At 27.6% G+C, this 16,948-nt stretch overlaps 1 protein-coding gene across 1 annotated transcript; it reads left to right on the top strand.

Moving 5' to 3' along the window:
• The first annotated feature begins 5,656 nt into the window (after positions 1-5,656).
• On the top strand, positions 5,657-6,910 carry LOC145828690 (uncharacterized). Its single transcript, XM_082936446.1, has one exon. The coding sequence runs from the start codon at positions 5,657-5,659 to the stop codon at positions 6,908-6,910; it is 1,254 nt and encodes a 417-aa protein (XP_082792572.1).
• The last annotated feature ends 10,038 nt before the right edge of the window (positions 6,911-16,948 follow it).

Below are 16,948 nucleotides of genomic sequence, written 5' to 3'. Positions count from 1 at the left end.
AATTTCTTATCTTATGATTCGAAGATTAAAATAATAGAAAAAAAACTAGAACAAGTAAAAGAACTCCGTGATGTTACTTGAGCTATTCATATAGCTTATACTTACGAAAACCTTACACTATTTGATAAAGAACTGTTTATCATGCACGGAATTTCAAAAAAGAATAATAATTAGAAGTTTACTTTGACACTTAGTTGAAACTTCTATATTAGGGAAAATGGGATCAGTAGGGACTGTTCACTGTGCAGTAGTGTGCTTATAAATACGGCGAACTTTGAGTTTTCAGCTGGAATTTTTTTACACTTAGCAAATACCACAAAAAAACTTTTTTCTAAAAGTTTTTATAGAGGCTACTCTAGATTTTCTGAAAACCATCCCAAGTGCAGACTGTTTGGGATTCAAAAAATTAAACTCTTGAATTTTTGGCTAAAAATTTTCTCTATATGTGGCCAATTAACACAAAGTCTCAATGTGCACAATTTAAAACTATTTAAAGAAAGTTTTAGGGTGGAATTTTTGTACTTTGAAAAATAAAACTTAAAATTCAAAATAACTTATAAAAATGTTAAAAAATTACATAAAACCAAGAGTTGCCTCCATAAACTTTCCTTAGAACCTCTTAAACTGTGCACAATGTTTTTTTGTGATAACTGGCCACGTGTAAAAAAAAAATAGCTAAACTTTACTAATTTTAATTTTTTGGGCCTCACTGAGTTTGCATTTGGGTTGTTTTCAGAAAGTCTAAAACAACCTCTAATTCAAATCAGCTGAAATTTGCACATAGTGTTTTTGCGATATTTCTTACAGTGAAAAAAATTCCAGCAGAAAACTCAAAGGTCGCCGATTTTATAAGCACCCTACTAAGCAGCGTGCAATGTTTCGGATCTAGAAAAAAATATTGGGAAAAAAGAGGGCATGAACGAAAATACAACGAAAAGTAAAGAAAAAATGTTCAGTGCCAAAATTTAATATAAAAATAATTTTTCTATTGATTGTAAAATTTAAATTATGTTTTTTAATAATAGTTGCTTTATTTTATCTCTTTGTTGTAAAATAGTAAATAATGACTAGATTTAACATGAGTCAAAATTTTTGTAATTTTTGTACTAAAAATACGTTTCTCTTTTTGAAATAAACAATACAGAACTTTTTATTGTAAGGAATAATTTTAAATGAATAATTTAAATGAATTCCAATATTGAGACTGTGACAACTATTGTTTGCTCTGGTGACTACTAATGGTGTCTGTTGATGACTGATGAGCAGAGTTGCCTTGCCAACAGACCATGAATGCTTTATAAGCCTTGGTTTTTTTTAACTTAAATTGGCATGCTTGCGACTGCGAGTATTCCTTGCCAACAGTTTATTGCCCTAATGTAAGCCTTTACGTTTCCTTTTATTTTACATATACTAATTTATAACCATTACATATACATAATAAATCATTATAAAAATCAAGGTTCAAAAGCTTAACAAATATTTTATCTTTTAGAGTAGTTTATCTTGCAAATCATACAAAATCAAAAACTTTGAAATTTTCCCAAACAAAAATTTTCAAAGTTTTCATGGGCTAGTATAGTTATTCATAAATTATTTTAACTAAAATAACGTGAAAAAATAAGATTTTTTTTTTGCTGACTCACCTTTTTTCAGTTCAGACAGACCTTTTAGTTTTAATTGTTTAAGCTTTCTTTTTTGATTAATTTGTAATATGTTTCGGTAAATTGGGTTAAAATATTTTTTTAAAGTTTGCTGACTCAGCTTTATTTCAGCTAAGACTGACCTTGAAGTATACTTTCCGATTTCCGTTTCTTTTATTTACCACTTCTCTGAAGGATTTGTAAAATCATAAATAAGCTAAAGATGTTGTGGTTGAACAACTTTTGAAATTTATATTACAGGTTATTTTTATATTATTTAAGATAAATTAGTTCCTCAAACTAAAATTTTGTTGTATCATGAATTAAAATTTATGTTTTTTTTAATAGTTTATTTAAGGTCTCTCAAAGCAGGCAATAAAAGACTACTAGATAAACAAATACTCAAACTACGGTTACTATTACTACTTTATTTATGTGTGATGATTTGTGGGTAGGAATGTAGGAGTTTAAAATGCACGAAGGGTCACTTTTACACGAAGGTATATTTTTGCAAGAAGACACTTTTGCACGGGTTGAAAAATTCTTAAATTGTTATTTTTTGTATTGAATTCAAATGATAATTATTTTTTCACTATCAATATTAACCTTAAGTTAAGGGTAATATTGATAGTAAGGGCCTTAACCCTTACCCTCGGTCATTTACTTTTTTTTATGTTAATTTTTTACTTTTTCTAGTTATTTATAAAATATACATTTTTTTACTTTTAATTTTTTTTACATCACTGTTACCCCTTTCCCTCGGTCGGTAACTTTATTTTCTTTTAAATTTTTCAGTTTTTTTTTGTTATTAATGTTTTTATTTTTATCTTTTTTTTTCTCTCGTACAAAAGTGATCCCTAGTGCAAAAGTGGTCTTTCGTGCATAAATGTCTTCGTGCAAAAAATTCCCTTTGTGCAAAAAAGTCTTCGTGCAAAAGTGTCCCTCCGTTCAAAAGTGTCATAATTGACCCGGTCCTGTGATTTGTATACTAGCTTTCTATGGAAGTTAATAATAGAATAGAACTATCTGGAACTCAATTCTTTTTTGAATGCTGATTTTTTTTGTTAATTATTCAACCATTAAATAAGCATGTTGCTTGAGAAAATGAACACATAAATTTTTAGTATAAAGAACTATAAATATTATTGTAGAACAAAAAATAAAATGTATCCAAAATAATTGGTCCTAGAACTTGATGTTTAGAAAAAACTAGAGTTATTGAGTTAAAATAGTCAACTAGCATGAAGTTTATAAAGATATAGGTTTGTAATTTTTATTATTTGTCTTTGAAAACTTCATTGAGACAGTAAGTTTTTTTTTGTACTTATACTTTTGTTTATTGATCTATAAGTACTCAATAAAATCACAAGTAAAGCTAAATTACTTATTTAAATAAATACTTGTTGTTTTAAGTATGGAATTTTAGTAATGTTTATGGGTGAAAAACAAATAACATTTTTTGAATTTAGAAATCACATTTCTTTACTTCTAGCAAACCATATCATGAAAAAAATAAACAAATGATTTTGAAAGTTTAGTATATAACGAATTTTAAATTCAAAATCAGTAAAGTTTTGAAAACTAGCTACCTATCACTTAAGCTAGATTTCTATCAGTTTTAACATTCTAAATTAATGTTTTATTAAATAATAATATAACTCTTGAAAATATAGGTGACTATCTTTTTTTCACAGGATATTTCTGGTTTAAAACTAGAACCTTACTTTTAGAAAATTTTTTGCACTTGCAATTATATAATTTGTATAAGTACTATTGAAGATCTTTTTTTATTTTAGCCAATCCAATCAGAAACATGATGGCATCACATTTTAAAAATAAAAATTGTACAAATCATGTTGCAAAAAAAAAGTATTTTGATTACCAGCAAATATTATTAGATTTTGCTTCTGCTACAGCAAATAATTTCATCAAGTCATGCTAATTTTTATTTTGATGCTTAGAATAGCTTTTTTATTCAAAGAATGACAACCCAATCAACATATTTATTTAAATATGAGACAGGATTGAGAAAAACCCTTGAATTTGGTAAAACATTGACAATGTAGACAAAAAAAAAAGTAAAACCTGGAAATTGAGCAATTATGAAAACAAAATTAACAAACTCTGAGGAAAAATAATAAAAAAAACCTGGAAAACCTTTTTTTATTTGTTAAGTGATAATATTCTGTTTAAACACAAATGATCTGTAATAATTTTTATTTTTGTATCAATTAAGATATCATTTGTTAAAAAAAATTAAGTACCTGGAAAACTTTGTCACTTTACCTGGAAACCTTGAAAAACCTCTAATTTGACAATTCAGGCAAAAAAAACCTGGAAAAACATAGAATTTGAGAAGTATTGAAAAAAAATTCTGGAAATTTTGAACAAAAATCACTAAAAAAACCTGGAATTTTAACAATTTTCACATTTTCAATAGTAAAACTTTGATTTTACTCAAAAAATCTATCATATAGATAAAAAAATTTTGTCATCATCAAATTTTTTTTTACTAAAAAGCATATTTATAGTAGCTTTACAGTATTTTATTAATGTTATTTTACTACTTAAGACAGTTTTTTATCTTAAATTTAATTTTATACTAAAAAAGGACCAAAAGGCTGGAATAATTTAAAAACCATGATGTGATTTCCTTAACATTTTAAAGTTCTTGTAAAAACGAATCATTTCATTTCAACTTAATCTATTATTGACCATGAGGTTACTGTACTGATATTTCAAATTTTTCTTCTTACATTAAATTAAAGTTTTTGGGGTGGTCTAATTTTTTTTTTCAAAAGTTTACTAGACTTTTGTTTCCAACTTTAAGTATATACTCTAAATAGTTTTCACAGAACAAAAATAAAAGATTATCCAGTTTTTATAAGTAAGATATAAATTTGTGGATTAAACAATTTTAGTAGCCATTTTTTTTGAATTAAAACAAATAACTAAAAATTATGGTTTTTATTTTTAAGTAGTTTACTTATATATTCAGGAAACAATCAACTTGTAAAGATTAAAAACAAAATTTTGACAGATAAAATATAAGTGTTGTTAATTTATTTAAAAAACTCGAAATAAATTGAAACATAGGTTTCTCACAAGTTGTTTCTGATTGATTACAGATCAGACTCTCCAACTTTGATGGCGTATACCTAAAAAGTTACTTCAAATTTCAAAATTTAATTATTTTCTCATCAATTCAAGATGCTTCACAGTGGCTTGATTTAGGTGTTTAAGCTTGATTAATTGTATTTTCTCATAAGCTCAAAACAATTTAAACTAGTTTGATGTAAATTTAAAGCTGTTCTTTAACTTATAGTTGCAACCCTGTTTTGTGCTGCATATTTGCCAAAACTGAAGCTTTAAGTATAAAATAAGTGTCTTTTTCACAACTAGATAGTCATGTGTTTGGTACATCAAATTGAATAAAAAGTATAATATTTTAGAATTTTTATATTAAAAAACCAGCTTACTTGAAAAACTAATATAATTAAGCACTATCTTTGAAATCTGTTATTAAGTCACTAAATAGTCATTTCAGTTGATGCAATTTCTTAATGTTAAAAATATCAGTTAGTTGTACATATATAAGAAAATTATAAATACATGTATGCAGGTAAAATTTATATAAATAAAACTATTTTTGAGTTAAATGTATTTAAAAATGAGCTAAGATTAAAAGTAGGGAACAAAATACATTCTTATTGAAATTAGTGACTTATAAAGTCAAGTCAAGTTATTGAAAGTTATAATTTGGATTTAATGTTATAAAACCGGGAAATAAACTTTTGAAATTTTTAATAATTTTTTTTATACCTTGTTAAACCTCATAAAGAAATGTTAGTGAATTATAAATTCAAGTAAAATTATTGAAATTAAAGTTTGGTTATACTGAAAAATACTTTTTTTGAAACTTTTGTTAACATTCTTTCTTTTCTTTGTAAAATTCTCAAAACTCTCATGAATTTTTTCAGGTTTTTAAGTTCAGGTAAAATACAAAGCAGCTAAAAATGACTCTTGTATATGATAGAGATATCCAATCGCGCAAAATTTTTGTGGGCGGCCTAGCCACCACTACAGATGACATATCGTTAGTGAAATACTTTGAGCAGTATGGGGACATCTCTGACAGCATAGTCATGTTTGACAGGCTGACAGGCCAGCCAAAAAGGTTTGGGTTTGTAGTCTACGCCAAGGTAAGCTCAATGGAGAAGTGCCTTGCAGACTGCCCTCACAACGTGGATGGCGCTGATGTTAATGTAAAACATGCAGCCATGCCCTACCCCAGCAAGGAAAAAGATGAGAGAGGAAACTGCCAGATCCACGCAGTCTTTCCCTTTGGCTCCAGGATGGATGAGGGACAGATAAAGCTGTACTTTGAACAGTTTGGTGATGTTGAAAATGTCAGAATCCCCATGGATACTGCTTTAAATAGACCCAAGCACTTTTGCTTCATTGAGTTCAAGGAGAGGACTTCAGTTTTGAAGGCTTTGGACAAGAAGCAGCACAAGATGGGGGAGAAGTTAATCAAGGTGACAGAGTTTGTTGAGAGGAAGGATAGAAACAATAACTATGGTCGGTGCGGCAGGAAGCAGGACATCAAACCTGTGGCTCAACACAGGCAGCAGGACAACTACCGCAGCAGGCAGAGTTACCATGACAGGAGCGGTTATGACAAGAGGGGCTATGATGAGCCAAGACACTATGGGGAAGGCGACAGTCCAAGGAGCTTTAGGGGTCCAAGTGAAGCGCCTGAGGGATATGAGTATGTTCTGGTCAAGAAAGATTCATCAAGGATGGATTGTTTTAGGAGGGGGCCTCCAATGCCACCTCCAATAAGAAATTTTGATGGTTACTCCCAAATGCAAGGGAGCAGAAATTCCCCTATGATGAGAGGAGGATCTATGAGGAACAGGAACAGGTTTAACCCAATGGGCAGGCCCCAGCAAGTAGGAGAGCAGCAGAGACAGAGGAAGCAGGGACCACCAGCCAAGTTTGCTTCAATGCAGGAAACAAAACTCTTCTGTGGCGGTTTGTCAAAGTCTACTGATGACAACAGCCTGATTGACTATTTCTCCAAGTACGGGGAAGTCATAGACCAGGTTGTCATGTGCGATAAGCATACTGGGGTGTCTAAGAGCTTTGGCTTTGTCACTTTTGCCCATATGGACGCTGTTAAGAGGTGCTTGCAGGACGGGCCGCACCACCTGGACGGTCATGACATCAATGTGAAAAAGGCAGAAGTCAACCCAGGCAAGAAATAAGTGAACTTTGGCTCAGAAAAAGTTATCATCTGATATTTTGGTCATCTTGATATTTCAGTATTGTAATTTTTAAATTCTCTCTAGTCAATAAACTTTTTAGGATATTAGGTCTTGTTCATTTATAAAATGTTTTGCAAAGAAAATAATATTTAAGGAATTTTAAGCATGTGTTTTGTGGTTAAATTTGGATTAAAATTCTTCACATTAACTTTACATTTTTGGAAATGAACTTTCTTGTTTTTCTTGAATTGTTTTTTGAGTGTAAAATATTTTGGTAAAATTTCTTGTTAATAAATTCTTATTTTGTTAAGACTAAAATCATTGAGTTGTTTAGGTTAATGTAATAAAAATAGTTATCACATTCATTTACGGCCAACATTGGATAAGAACTCATGTTTCAGTACAACATTAAGTACAACAAAAGGTTGATTTAAAAATTAGTAGTGTTGGTTATTTTTAGTATACCAAAAAATTATATTATAAAATTTTAAATATTTCAAACAAGTAAGTTTTCAAGGTTTTATAGCTATCCTTCATTTTAATATAAAAGGTGTGGTAAATATTACTTAATAAACATTTGAAACTATTAATAATAGCATTGATAATTTTTTCTATTATCTGAAATAGCCTATGTTATTCTTGCATTTTTAAACACTAAAATTTTATAGGAAATGTTTTGATTAATTATAACAATCTTAATATGTATAAATGACACGGTTGGCACTTTATTTGAAAAAATTGGAAAAAACTTGAAATTTGACAATTTAGGCAAAAAATATCTGGAAAAACCTGGGGTTTTAACAATTTTCACATGTTCAGTAGTAAAATTTAAATTTGACTCAAAAAATCAATTATATAATAAAAAAAATTGTCATTAAAATTGTTAATTAAAAAAGACATCTAAATTAGCTTAACGGTATCTTTTCTATGTTTTTATGCTATTTAGCTCAGTTTCTTACCTTAAACTAAAAATAAAACCAAAAATGGGTACTTTTAAAAACCTGAAAAAATATTTGAAAAATGAGTGGCATCTCTGAAATGAGTAGGTGTATGTATGTGTTTATTAAAAATAAGAATATTTACTATAGATTATTGTAGTTTAATGGTCGATAAAATATGTAATATTAAAGTGGACTGTTATTAATATCTGTCATTATTAAATCTAATTAAAGGTAATGTAAAGTAAAATACAAAATTAAATAACAAATCAAACTATAAGCCACTTAAATGAAAGTTGAAGAAATACTAATTCATAAGACTAAACCGTTGTTACGTGTTAGAAAAAATATTTGATAATTAAAAATATTATATAGTTTAAAACAGTCGGATTAAACATTATATATTGTATCTATTATTGACTATTAATCGACAATAATCTATAGTAATTATTCTTATTTTTAATAATCTCAAATACACTAGGGTGCTTATTTTTTCAGGTACTTTTGATTTTCAAGCTAGAAATTTTTTTATTTTTTAGAAATATTATAAAAACGCTCTGTACAAAATTTTAGATGATTTGAAGAAACTTTCACCTTGGCACCAACCGATTTTCTTAAAACCACCCCAATACAAAATGTATTGGATCTGAAAATTGCTACCTTGGAGTTTTAAGCTTAAATTTTTTTACATGTGGCTAGTTGTCACACAAACACACTGTGTACAATTTGAAACGATTGAAAGAAAGTTTTATAGTGGATTTTTTGTAGTTTTTATCACCTTTTGTAAAATTTTTTGAATTTCCAGTTTTTTTTCTTCTAAAAACAAGAAACTCCAACTTTTTTTAAATTTATTTTAAATTGTTCACAGTGTAAAAAAAATGTTACAGCCACATGTAAAAAAAAAGAGCTTATAACTTCAAGGTTGCAATTTTTGGATCCCATACATTTTTCATTGGGGTGGTTTTTATGAAATTGGTTAGTGCCAAGGTGAAAGTTTCTTCAAATTATCTAAAATTTTGTACAGAGTGTTTTTAAGATATTTCCTAAACATAAAAATTTTTCCAGCTTGAAAATCAAAAGTACCTGTAAAAATAAGCAGCCTAATATGGGAACAGGTCTAAATTGCACAAAGACAAAATTGCACAAGGTTACTAAATTGCACAAGGTTACTAAATTGCACAAAACCAAATTTGCACTAGGGAACAAAATTGTACAAAGACGATTTTGCACTAATGTCAATTTTGCACAAGTTACATTTTTGCACAAGAGTAAAAAAATACAGTCAAATAAAAAATAAAAAGAAATAGAAATATAAAAACTAAAAAAGAATTAAAAAAAAAGTTTCTGAGGGTAAGGGTTAGGGGTAACAGTGGTAGTAAAAAATAATAATAATAAAGTAAAATAAATAAATAAAAAAGCTACCGACTGAGGGTAAGGGTTAGGGGTAACAGTGATAGTAAAATAAAAAAAAAAACAAAAAAAAAACTTAATGACTGAGCAGAAGGGTTAGGGGCAACAGTGATAGTAAAAAAAAGTAAAAATTGATAAAGAAAAATGAAATACAAAAATTTAACCTGTGCAAAAGTGACCTTTCGTGCAAAAGTATATTTGTGCATTTTTGTGCCCTTGTGATTATTAGTGTTTGTGCAATTTTGTCCCCCCCCCCTGCAAGTTAGACAGCTACCCCCCTAATATACACATGCTTAAGATTATATTCTTTCCTTACTGTATTTTTTTACAGAGCTTTGTTGTTGAAGTGTGTTAAGAAGTTAACTCTCTTCAACATGTGTTAGTTTAATAGAAAAGAGTACTGTTTAATTTTGTTCTTTTTTTTTGATGTAGTCATTTTTGTAAAAACATATGTACTGTGATTTTTTTTCCTTAAAAACTTAAATATATTACAAATCTATTTTTTTCTTTACATAAGCAAAATAGAGAAAATCCTAAGGCAACAAATAAATATATATTACAAAAGAAATTGTAATAAAAAACACAAATTACTAACAACTTTGAAAATTACCTGATAGAACTGTGTATCAGCAAGTTATTGCAAAGTTTGACCAAAAAATTTTAACAATAATGTTTAAAGGCAGCTGTCAAATTTGGGCAAGCGTACACAATTGCACAAGTACGCTTGCCTTATAATATTAATACTTTTGCACAAAGACACTTTTGCAAGAGGAATAAAATTACATGACAATACAGCTGCACAAAGGGTCATTTTTGCACAAAGACTTTTTTGCACAAGTAGACAATTTTGCATGTAGACATTGTTGCACGTTTTTTTTTTGATATTTTAATTTTCTTTTACTATCACTGTTACCCCTTACTCTGATCGGTAAGTTATTTTTAATCTTTTGGTTTTTTTATTTAAACTTTTTTTTTCATTTTTTTTTACTATCACTATTACCCTTACCCTCTGTTGGTAAGTTATTTATATTTTTTTTCTTGTTAAATTATTTTATTTTTAAATTTTTTTTAAAAACACTGTTACCCCTTACCGTTGGTCGGTAGCTATTTTTCAATAATTTTTTTTTAATTTAATTTTTTTTTCTGTATGTTTTACTCTAGTGCAAAAATGTAACTTGTGCAAAATTGACCTTTGGTGCAAAAGGTATAGAAGATTGAGATATTTATTTCAAGTGTTTAAGTAATAGAATTAAAAGAAAAAGTAGTGTTGTTCTGTTTATAAGATATTAAGGCCTTATGGGGCTACAACATTTTTTTCCAAATTAAAGCATTAGAGCTCAGTTGAAACTTTTTAAATACTATAAGGTACCTTGTAGACAATGCATTAACTTTTCTTTTAATATAGGCATTTAAAGCATTTTCATTTAAAATTTTTAAAGAAGTTTTCCTTGCAATGTGTTGAATCAAAAATAGGAACTAGATATTAAATATAAGTTTATGACCAAAAACTAAAAAAAAATTTTTGTTAATTTTTGAATAAGTTGCAAATTTAAAAATAGATTTACAAAAATTGTTAATAATTTTATGATCATTAGACTGAGAAAGTTTGAAAATGTTTGTTCAAAAACTAGGAAAAAATAATTTTTGATTAAGTAGTAATTTTTCTTTGTTTGCACTTTATAAGAAACTTTAAATCTCTCCAACTTTTAACTGCTTGTTTTCAACTTTTTATCTGCTTCAACAATATTATAAAAAGCAACTGGTAGCTCTTTATTACTTAAAAAAATAAAGCTAAAAAAAAATTCTCATTCCCCTATGGTCATATATTTTAAAGTTAATAAAAAATAAATAAAAAGCATGTAAAGAATCACATAAGTTTTAATATTCTATCAAATAAAAAAGTGTATTCTAAAAGTATTTCAACAAAAGCGTTAAAAAAAACAATAAATTTAAACTGGTCTGAAAAATAAATTACAGTTTTAATAAAATGAATTCAAAATTTTAAACTGCATCAAAAGTTTCCTTATCCTAGATTAAAAAAAATTGGTAGTTTTGTCAAAATTAATATAATGTATGAAGTTTTTCGAAATGCTGTTTGTATAATTATAAAGTTTAGGTTATTTTTTATGTAAGATGAAGATTAAATAAAAACAAGGAAATAGGTTTTTAAAAGGGTACCTACATCCATATGTTACACAATGTTGCCACAAAATTAAGACAGTAATAACTTAGGCTAGTTGTTTTTTTCTTAAGTAGCAGGATAGTTTTTTGGCTTTAAATCTTTTATTGTTTCTGTAAAATTATATTTTATTCAATCTCCTAATCTTTTTATTTTATTACTTTAAGAGATGTTTAAGCTTGATTGACTGTAATTTTTACAGTTGTTAGCTATTTTTATCTCATAAATTCAAGCACACTTAGGTTGGTGTTTGGCTACTCCGGATGTTTTTTTTTGCTCAAAGATTTGTAACTCTCATAAAGTGAAAAAAAAAAGAGATAAAATATGTGTTTGAAATGTATATTTTCATTACTCATAACAATTTCTGTGCTCACTTAATTTTTTTCCACAGTGTTGTGCACACTTTGAGAAAATCTGGCTTAAAGACACAAACCAATTGGACATTTTTAATTGCCTGCTATTATATTATACTTATTTATACAATAGCTAATAATACTTTATAGTGATTAATTATTACAGTTTTTTGTAGTTACCTTAAAAGTAACACATTATTTTTTTTCAGCACCAGACTTTTTTCAAAGTATTTATTTAAACCCCTGATAATATTTATTAAGAAAATTAAATGCACTCTTAAAAGTTAAACTAAAACTTGAAAAACTTCAGCATCAAAATCCTTAAATATGTTCAAAAATCCTTAACAAATTTGATAAAAACAACTTGCAAAACATGAATTTAGATACTTTTTGAAAAAGTTATGGAAAATTGAGAGAAAATTTTTGAAAGCCTAGGATTTTCAAAAATTTTACATATTAAGTTACAAATTTATGATCAAGTGGAAAATACACAAGAAATTTATATAGGTTGTGTAGAATTTTATTTATTATGAAACACATATAAAGTAGCATTACAGTATGTTTTCAATATTTTTTAAGAATTTTTATTAAAGAAAAATAGGAAACTTGAAATTTTTGAAACCTTGAAGAAAATCAGAAAACTTGAAAGATATTAAAAAAAAACCATTGACCACCCTGTATGTACAATGGTCAAAAATAATAGTAACTTTCAAAAACCTGGAAGAAGTTCTGAAATATTTAGAAGAAATTTTGAAAATCTGAAGAAAATTTGCCAAAAACCAGTGGCCACTGTGTAGGAAGTCAACTGTAAACTAATAGTATATTTTCTCAGATCTACTATGTTAAATAATTTGACCAAGTTAAAAACATGACTATAATCTTAATTAATTGAAGCAACTGCTAGCTTATTATTAAATATTCAGGATAGTATTTATTTTTATTAACCCTCAGTTATACCATAGTTTTTAGAAATTATAGGTCTACATATAAAATTTGAAGCAAATGATACAACTGAAAATAAAGGTTAATTTTTATTTACCTCAGGGTTGCCACCTCAGGGCAGCTTGAAATAATTCAGGATATTTTTTATTTTTCATTAAAACTTAGGCTGACTCAAGAAGTATTGTTTTTCAAAAAAAAACTCAGGATTGTTTTAAATTATTTTTATAGACTTAGAATGAGATTTAGTTGCAATATTTTGTTATTTCATAGACAATTTTGTTAAAGAACTTGACTAATATTAATTTTGAAAGTTTAAATAAATATTTTTTTATTGATTTGAAAAACTTATGATGACTCAGGACAGATTTCGGTCACTCAGAACTTTTTTTGACTCGAAGAGTGACATCCCTGTTACCTCATTATAAACTATCTATACTGCAAGTGGGTAGATGTCAAATATTCACAAAGGGACATTTTTGCACAGCGCCAACTTTGAACAAGGCATCACTTTTGCACGGGAAGAATTTTTTTTGTTTTTTAGAAATTTTTTGAATTTTACTATATCTTTTACCCTTACCATTGGTCAGTAACTATTTTTTTTCATTTATGTTAATTTATTGATTTACCGTTTTTGAATAATTTTTTAAAGATTTTACTCTCGTGCAAAAGTGATCCTTTGTGCAAAAGTTTCCCTTTATGCATATTTGACCTGTTCCCACTGCAAGTATGTGTATTATCTACACAGTACCTAATTACAAAAAAATGCAGTTTATGCAGGTTAAAGTATTTTTTAAAATTTAAACCAAAAAAAACAATGTTTCAAGGGCATAGGGGGGATAAACACTTTTTTCACAGTTTGATCTTATTTTATATAGTTTTTACTAAGCTACAAGATGCTTTTTACATATTTTAAGAACTCAAAATAGTTTTTGAGATATAGATAGTCAAAGTCAAAGGCAACAATAGGTTCCTTATGGGAGGGGCAAACTAAAACGGCAAATAAATAGAAATCTACCTCCTACTACGTTTTTTGAGATAATGACCTCAAATTTTTAGGAAATGTTCCTTTTAATATTTAAATAACTCTGTCAGAACAAAATTTTAAAACAAAAAAAAAACATACAAAATTGTTTTTTATTATTGTAAGTTTATTGTCATACAAAGGACCCAGGCATCAAAACCTAGGCCACTTATACAGAAAGACATACAACAAAAAGACAAAAATAAACCAAAATTGTACATTAAAAATGAAAAAAAAAACTAAGTTTAACTAATTAAAGTTTAAAAATAAACATAAAAACACAAAAATTATAACACAAAGTTTATAACTCCTGTGCTTCCGAAAAGAGAACAACAATATCCTACTTCAACTTCACCCCAACAAATGGTTTCACTCCAAAACTGGTTTCAATTTCATTCGAACAACTGGCTTCACATTATTTGAACAACTGGTTCAGCCTTCATTTGAGTAACTGGTTTAACTTTTATCCATACAACTTGTTTTACTTTTATTTGTATAACTAGAACCGCTTTTATCTGAACAATGTTTTTCACTTTTGTTAGGAGAGCCTGCTTCATATTTACTTTCAAATCTTTAATACTCAGATAACTCAGCGTTTGTTGGACTTTTGTAGTAGCTGATAAATGTTGAGAACACTGACTATAAACAAAACTTAAGAACCCAAGGCCCCAAGCACTTAAACAGGCCAATAAACTATGTATTAAGGAACAGGTTTTGTTATACACAGAGGAAAGGTGCCGCTAATAAAATAAAGCTATAGGTTAAACCAAATTAGACAAATACAACCACTGGTTAATGAAGAAGTAACAACAAAAAAAAATAGATAAAAATTACTTATGAATTTTGCTGACAAAATATTTATTTAAATCAAACTTTTTTAACCTTAACCAAAAATGCTCAACTTTTTTACAAGAAACTAATTCGTTTGGAAGCTTGTTCCATAATTCAACTGAACGATAAAAAAAAGAATTATGCCAAACATTATTATTAAAATTATGTCTGCATGTAAATTTTCTGTTGTTACCTCTCAGTAAATAGGTACATTTATGAGGTTCAAAAATAGACTGTAAATTAATTGTAGTTTCACTGTTAATCAGTTTGAAAAAAGTAATTAAGTCAAACTCAATCCTTCTATACTCTAAAGACTTAATACCAAGTTTTGAGAGTCTATCAAAATAAGATGTGTATGAGATGTTGCAACGGTTGAAGACTATTCTTGTATATTTTCTTTGAATGGATTCAAGATGGTTAATATCTTTCTTCAGGTATGGAGACCAAATTGGTGTGTTGTATTCAAACTTAGGACGAATGTAAACGAGATAAATTTTTTTTAGAATGTTTATATCTGTAGATTTAAAACTCTTTAAAACTTGAAAAGAAATAGTTGATGCAATTTGATAAACGTAATTGATATGGTGGTTCCATTTTAGGTTTTCAGCAATAAAAATTCCCAGATCTTTAAACACTTTAGTTGAAGGTAACCTTATGTTGTTTATTCTAAATTCAGAAGTGATACTAGATGTATTTTTTTGAATGTTTAGAACCTGACATTTACTAGGATTTAAAACTAGTTTTCTTTCTTTTAGCCAATGATAAATTTTATCCAAAAATTTTTGTAGAACTGTGTTAGAATGGCTAAAAATTTTTGTATCGTCTGCAAAGAGATTTATGTTGCTATTAATATCTACTAGTAAAGCTATATCATTGATATAAATTATAAATAAAAGTGGGTCAATAACCCCTCCTTGAGGCACTCCACTGAAAACAGGTAAAGACTCTGAAAAAGTGTTACCAATAAATACTTTTTGGGTTCTGTTTTCAAGAAACTCTTTGAACCAGCTAACTAAACTTTTATGAATTTTGTATTGAGTTAAAGTCTTTATTAGTTTAAAATGGGATACAGAGTCAAAAGCCTTTTGAATGTCTGTGTAAATAACTTTAGTTGACTTATTGCTTAGAAATGAAACCAACCATGAGTGTAAGCAATTCAACAGTTGATAACTAGATGATCGATTAGGTAGAAAACCAAACTGTTTATGTGAAATTAGCTTATTTTAAAAAAGGTGATCAAGTATTTTTAGAGAAATTATATGTTCGAAAATTCTACAAAAACTGCTTGTCAAAGAAATGGGTCTGTAGTTTAAAGGGTTGTACTTACTACCTTTTTTGTGCACTGGTATGACATATGAGACTTTCCACTGGTTTGGTACAGAGGATGTAGCTAGTGAACAATTAAAAAATAGTGAAATTGGAAGAATTAGGGAATAAATAGTACGTTTAATAAAATATGAAGGAATGTTTTCAGGCGTTCTGATTATTTTATCTTTTAAATGATTAACAGACTTAATTGTTTCATCATTGCTTATGTAGAAGTTTTTCATTTCCAAACACCTTTTACTAACAAGTTTAAAATTTTTGTCATCACAATCTTTAATAAATACCTTTTGAAAGGACCTGTTAAAAAAAGAGGCTTTATCAAGTTCTGATATTATTGGAAAATTATTTTCATTAATTAATACAGGTAAAGAAGGTGTTAACTTGAGCTTTGATTTTACATAGCTGTAGAATTTTTTTGAGTTTGTGTTTTGGCAAAAACGTTTTTCATGTTCTATGTTGAACACTTTCACTGCTTTTTCATATTTTTTTGATACAGTTTTGTATTTTTGTATCATCTGCTTATCTAACTTACATTGTTTGTAGAGTTTTAGTTTTTCTCTTAACAGCTTTTTTATATCAGAAGGATATGTTTTCATTTTTCTGTCTTGTTTAATCAAAGGCACAAATTGTTTGATTGAAAAGTTTATTGTTTTGATAAATTTATCATAAAACATTTGTAGATTTATTGAGTTGTTAAAAAGAACTTTCCAATTTATTTCTATTAAAAATTTATTAATATTCTCAAAATTTGCTCTACAAAATCTGAATAGAGTGATTTAGGAGATGGTTTTTTACTTTTGTGAACACTTATCCCAAACAAAATAACATTATGATCATTTATATATGTTAAAGGTGAATCAACCAAATGTAACTTAACTCTATCTAATGCCATATAATTACAAAGCAGTAAATCGAGGATATTACCGTTCTTATGGGTAGGTGAGTCAATAAGTTGTGTAAGGAGATTATCTGAACAAAATTTAATAAAACATTTGTGACAGTCATTGTAGGTTGTGCTTGGGATATTCCAGTTTATAT

The sequence above is a fragment of the Thalia democratica genome, chromosome 2 (assembly GCF_965202585.1).
Source record: "Thalia democratica chromosome 2, ktThaDemo2.hap1.1, whole genome shotgun sequence".
NCBI classification, from domain to species: domain Eukaryota; kingdom Metazoa; phylum Chordata; class Thaliacea; order Salpida; family Salpidae; genus Thalia; species Thalia democratica.
This window is presented reverse-complemented; position numbering and strand designations above follow the sequence as displayed.

What these genes read in the sequence shown, in the direction of transcription:
- LOC145828690 (XM_082936446.1), top strand. Translation starts at nt 5,657, where the DNA reads ATGACTCTTGTATATGATAGAGATATCCAATCGCGCAAAATTTTTGTG.